Here is a 5,876-nt window from a genome sequence, read left to right as displayed (position 1 = left end):
CCGGCAGCCCCGGCCCCCTCCCAGCGCCTTTGCATGTTTCCATGGCGAAGGTCCAGCTTTGCATGAGGGCCCCGCCGCACCCCGGGGGACTGAACCGGCCCAAAATAGCCCGCAAAGACACAGCATTAAAAAAACCCCAAAACAAAACAACAACCATTTTGCAGTATCTGCAGAGCAGCGCTGAGCTGGCAGCTTGTTTTGGGTTGTGAGGGCCTGGCCAGCACTGCAGGAAGCTGTCACCTCAGCCCATCTGCACTGAGGTGTGACAGCACCCCAGGCTGGAGCCACCAGCACAGGGTGTGGGGTAGGAAAGTGCTTTGCCCCTCAGGAGGGGAATTTTCCAACCAAGGCTCCCACAGCAGAGCTGGCCCTGGCAGGAGGAAGCTGTTCATCAAACCACTGCCCAAGCCAGGTCTGCACATAACCAGGCTGCGCTTCCTCCATCCCCAGCCCGCAGGAATCGAAACTCGGGGGACACAGGGCAGAGAGTGCGCTGGGGGAGCAGGGACCCCCTAAGAGGAATCAGCAACCGCAATGCCAGCCTGCTCTGCCCAGGCAGAGGGACAAGACTAATGCCAGATGAGCAAAGCCACACAGAGTGCATCTTCCCCACACCCCAAGGGTGAGGAGCACAGCTCACCCAAGGCTGCAGGAAGAGGAGTGCATCCCCCTCACCTCTCCTGGGGGCTGCAGGAAGAGGAGTGCATCCCCCTCACCTCTCCTGGGGGCTGCAGGAAGAGGTGTGCGTCCCCCTCACCTCTCCTGGGGGCTGCAGGAAGAGGAGTGCATCCCCCTCACCTCTCCTGGGGGCTGCAGGAAGAGGAGTGCATCCCCCTCACCTCTCCTGGGGGCTGCAGGAAGAGGAGTGCATCCCCCTCACCTCTCCTGGGGGCTGCAGGAAGAGGAGTGCATCCCCCTCACCTCTCCTGGGGGCTGCAGGAAGAGGAGTGCATCCCCCTCACCTCTCCTGGGGGCTGCAGGAAGAGGAGTGCATCCCCCTCACCTCTCCTGGGGGCTGCAGGAAGAGGAGTGCATCCCCCTCACCTCTCCTGGGGGCTGCAGGAAGAGGAGTGCATCCCCCTCACCTCTCCTGGGGGCTGCAGGAAGAGGAGTGCATCCCCCTCACCTCTCCTGGGGGCTGCAGGAAGAGGAGTGCATCCCCCTCACCTCTCCTGGGGGCTGCAGGAAGAGGAGTGCATCCCCCTCACCTCTCCTGGGGGCTGCAGGAAGAGGAGTGCATCCCCCTCACCTCTCCTGGGGGCTGCAGGAAGAGGAGTGCATCCCCCTCACCTCTCCTGGGGGCTGCAGGAAGAGGAGTGCATCCCCCTCACCTCTCCTGGGGGCTGCAGGAAGAGGAGTGCATCCCCCTCACCTCTCCTGGGGGCTGCAGGAAGAGGAGTGCATCCCCCTCACCTCTCCTGGGGGCTGCAGGAAGAGGAGTGCGTCCCCCTCACCTCTCCTGGGGGCCGCAGAGCCTGTCACCCTCCACCAAACACAGACACCCAGAGAGCCACATCACATTTCAGGGCACCACAAGGAAAGCTGTTGCAGAGCACACAGGCACTGAGCACAAGGCACCCCATGGACTTTCCCCACCCACGTACACAGTGAAGAGCATCTCAGCACAGAGCAGCTCTGGGAAGCCCCGACTGGTGACACAAAACACCTAGAACAGTTTTCCACAGCCCGCAGAGGCTTTCTAATAAGCAAGAGGCTGTGGGGTGCCCCACATGCAGCATCTGTGCCAACAGGCTCACACCAGCAAAGTAGAGCAGGAGCATTTAGCACATCAGCATCTCATTGCAGGAAACAGTGAGTTTTAGACTAGAGGACTGAGAACAAAAGACATTTATTGACAAAACTAAGTGCTTGTTCAGCAAACAAGCCGGCCTGACAATAGCACCATCTTTCAGTTCTCCACTTGGGTTTCCATCAGACATCACTCAGGCTGCAGGTCCAGCACTGTGGACAAGGATGTTCCGCGCTGTGCGGGACCCAGTCCCATAGCAGAGAGCTTCCCAAGAACCAACCGATCCACGGTTTGGAGGGTACAAGGCTGACAAGCCCACTGAAAAGCAATGCTGCCAGCTGGTGACCAGGGACTGAGCCCAGGGCTGGCACTGACAGACTTGCACAAACTGCAGATCCGAGCCAGTGAGTTTTATTCTGCTCCAGAACACTTACATTCAAGCATCAGCTTTGTCCGACTCATGGCTTAGAGGATCAAAATGAAGGGAAGAGAAGGAAGCAACTGATACGAACTTCCACAGCTCCCCACCCACTAGTAGGGCTAGAATAACCAAAAAGATTAAAATAAACAAACATCAACTGTTGCCAGCAAGCTGTGGGCACAATGAGAGTCCACCAGGCCACCGATACTTTTATTGCCACTCGCTGGCAATGTTGCTCAAGTACATCAGAGAAAGGCTCGCTTGTAGTCAAGGCAGGAGAAGGCTTCGTCACAAAAATGCTACTTCACATGAGGAATGAAGTACAGTGCACCCATAAGCAGTTCTACCACATTCAAAATTCCTCCTTTTTGTATCATTAGCTCTGTAAAAATGTACATATTTTACAGATTTATAGATATTTACAGCTTCTCTACAGCCTCCCCAGCCCATGTGGGGTTTTACACACTTACAGATGCACTCCCTATTTTTAAACCGCCTGTGTGTGGAGAGTTGCATCGGTGTAGCCAAGGTCAGCCAGACAGGCCAACGCAGCCAGCTGTGGTTACGGCCCCGAGCCCCACCTCACCTCCCCAGCCCGATGCTCCTCTGCATGCTGGGTGACCTGGCTGGTCCCAGCTGGGAGGGAAGGGGCCATGCAGGGCTCCAGCCCCACCATGTTCTGGCAGCAGGTTGCACATCTTGGCTGCTGGCACGGCTCCACCGCTTCCGGAGGGTGGATGCACGGAGAGCCGGCAGCGGCTGAAGGCCACTCGCCAGCACACCTGGGGGCAGGTGCAGGCTCGCAAAACACCCAACATTCAACACTTCTGCTCCAACAGAAAAGCCACAAGTTTAGGCAGGACACCAGCAGCAGAAGATGCTATTTCCAGAAACCCACAAGCCTGAAACATCTGCTCCACGCACAGCTGCTGTGCCAAGCCCAGGAGGCTTCAGTCCAGACAAGAGTTGCTGGTGCTCACTGGCTTGCTGCTAAGCAGATCAGTTCCCTCAGGGATAAAACTGAAGCAGTCCACTTGAGCTGTCTGTCATCATCCTCTTGAAGGAAGCAGAATATCAATTCTTCCACTTTTTGTTCCCAAAGCAATAAATCCTCATCGGTACCCACAATCTGACTGGATCACACCTTCCTTCTTAGGAAAGGATTGCTCAGGTGATGCCTAGATATTCCCCTTGCATCATTCAAGTCCAGCTTCACAAGTACTCACAGGAGGAAGTGATCAGCTCACAAGCCCCAAAACAGAGCCGGTCCACCCAGAGCTTTGTCCCTCTGCAGCACACCCTGGCTCACCGGATCATGTAGGCCAAGCTTGCCCCCAGTCCAGCCACGCCTGCAAACGCCATCAGTACATTTCTGATGCTGCCTTCTAGGTCCTCGACTCGAAAGAAGTCAACAAAGCCCTCCTAGGAGAAAGAAGGGAAAGTCATTTCCCCGCCAGCCACCCTTCTCTGGCAGGAAGGCATATGGGAAGCCTTTGTCCCCTGGCAGGGCGGGCTGGGCTACAGCCTGCCCAGCACATCCACTGAGTGCACTCCCCCAGGCTCACTGGAGCCACAACCTGCCCTGCAGCAGCAATCAGGAGACAGCACCAGAGCAGCTTCAAGAAAGCTCAGTGCATCTGGGATTGACTCGGCTTTGGGAATGCTGCCCGCTCCGCACTGGGCGGGGGCGCATTTTTAGGTCAAGACTGCTTCAAGCAGAACTCCAGCTAGATGTTTCAGACTGTGGTTTTAACCAGAGCAGTGAGTCATCTCTGCGCTCTGCTGACACACGTGGTTGTCAGTGAGCAGGTCACAGAAATAGGAAAAGACTGGATTGTTCCGAAACGCTCACAGTGTTCAGGACAGGCAGTGACTCACCCAGCCTCCCTGGCTCATGAGCCACTCGCGCTTAGATGAGACAAGCGCGTCCGTGATGATCCCTGCCAGCGAGCTGATGCACTTCTCCTGGTTTATGCTCTTCAGGTGTTTCGCAACAAAGGCACCAAATGAGATGAGCGTCACCACTCGACCCCAGTTTGTTACTCCATCACTGAACATATGGGCAGCCACTTCACACACCGACTGCAGATCTTCCTCTTTCTGGATTTCCAGCTTACGAATTTTTTCAAGAGATGCTGGTTTAGAGGCAGGCATGCACAAGACATCAAATACCTTGCAAGGCCATCAGTGAGAAGATGCAGCCCCTGCACTCTAGGTCCAAAAGCTGTCAGAGTCACTGACGAGTATCAGTGATGGACAGCAAGTACCTGTCTGCTTCTGCAGAGGGCTCTGCTGCTCACATTTGCCTGGGCCAGAGGAAAACCAGCCCATAACCCATTTCTAGTTCCTTCCTCCCCACCTTGGGCACAGCTGCCGTCTCTGTGCACGTCACACTCCCCTATCTCACAAGAGTTTTAAAGCCCCACCATGTCAGAACCAGAGCACAGAAGTCAGTTTGCAGCCTGGCACGAACCCAGCCCCTCGAGCTGAAATGAAAGACAGTCACCTACAGCCAGGCAGATACATGGCCATTTTATTAATGTGGTTTTAGTAACTAGAACAATAGAATCCCCCAGTTTGACCTGCAGTGCCCCCTCATGAATAAGCAAACAAGATAAGCCTTTATGAAACTGAAAGGCACTGCTTGTTGTTGTTCAAACTAACAGGAAGCCTTCCTGGAGCCAGTTCCTTTTCTGCACACATGAAGGTAACCATCCCTACAGAAGCCTCAGATACCAACACCAGCTTGCCTTGCTCTGAACGTTCCTCCCAAGTGTGGCTTGTTCAACAAGCAGGTTTGTGAATTTGGCCAGGGTAACTGAATGCACAGTCTTTTGCATCAGCACAGCCAAGGACACAAGGAAGGAACTGAAGTATTAAAAACAAACAACCAACAACAACAAAACAACCTGGAACATCCTCCTGCAAGAAGAAAGGCGTTTCACCACAAGCCACCTCAGGGGGAAATGCAGACACTACTCTTCTGTGCCAAGCACCATCCTGGTCTAGGATCAGACATGGGGTGACGTGCCAAAAGCAGTCCCAGGATGAGCCCCGAGGCCAGGAGCTTGGCCCCACCACCCCGATGGCTCAGGACAACCTCAAACCAGCTTGTTTCCGAGTTACACAAAATCAGGTCAAAACAGTCAGTTCTCACTTCCAGTCGATTCTCAGGCCACTCTGCAGCGAGGACACTTGCTCATCCAAGCCCAGGCACTGGGGTTCAACAGCTATTCTAAGACTCATCAGAAGTGGGCAAAATACATTAAAATAGCTATAATGTGAGCACATTGTCCGGGAGAATTTATCTCCTGGAAACTCCGTTCCACCTGAGCCAGGGGTGTGAGGAGTTTAAACTCCTGAGCTAACTAATCTTTGGACGCTCAGGATTATTTGCATATAGTCATGCTGAGCAAAGCAGGATGCTAGGAGGAACTGGGGCTAATCTGTAACCAGATTATCTCCTCTGCACACGTTACCAGCGGTTTTTCCACCTCCCAGTCGAACAAAGTTCAGTTTCATTTTTCATCACTTCTCAGCTGTTTTAACTCCCTCGAAAACGGGGTCGCATCCCACCCGGCCCAGAGCTCAGGCACTCGCCCCCCTCCTCCCCTTGCTGGGGGATGTGGGCAGCGAAGCAGCCTCGCTCCAGCCCCAAGGGCCGGCTCCGGCCTGGACCTCCCCAGCCCCCGCCGTGCACCCACC

At 54.9% G+C, this 5,876-nt stretch overlaps 1 protein-coding gene across 1 annotated transcript; it reads right to left on the bottom strand.

Moving 5' to 3' along the window:
- Positions 1–3,276: 3,276 nt before the first annotated feature.
- MCL1 (MCL1 apoptosis regulator, BCL2 family member) lies at positions 3,277–4,325 on the bottom strand. Its single transcript, XM_010167721.2, has 2 exons — positions 4,050–4,325; positions 3,277–3,593 (listed from the first exon to the last, which is right to left on the bottom strand). Exons 1-2 carry the CDS (start codon positions 4,323–4,325, stop codon positions 3,477–3,479), a joined length of 393 nt encoding a protein of 130 aa, XP_010166023.2. The 3' UTR covers positions 3,277–3,476.
- Between the last annotated feature and the right edge of the window lie 1,551 nt (positions 4,326–5,876).

This window comes from Antrostomus carolinensis, unplaced genomic scaffold (assembly GCF_000700745.2).
Source record: "Antrostomus carolinensis isolate BGI_N321 unplaced genomic scaffold, ASM70074v2 scaffold25805, whole genome shotgun sequence".
NCBI classification, from domain to species: Eukaryota; Metazoa; Chordata; class Aves; order Caprimulgiformes; family Caprimulgidae; genus Antrostomus; species Antrostomus carolinensis.
The sequence above is the reverse complement of the archived record's forward strand: the minus strand, read 5'-3'. Positions and strand labels throughout refer to the sequence as shown.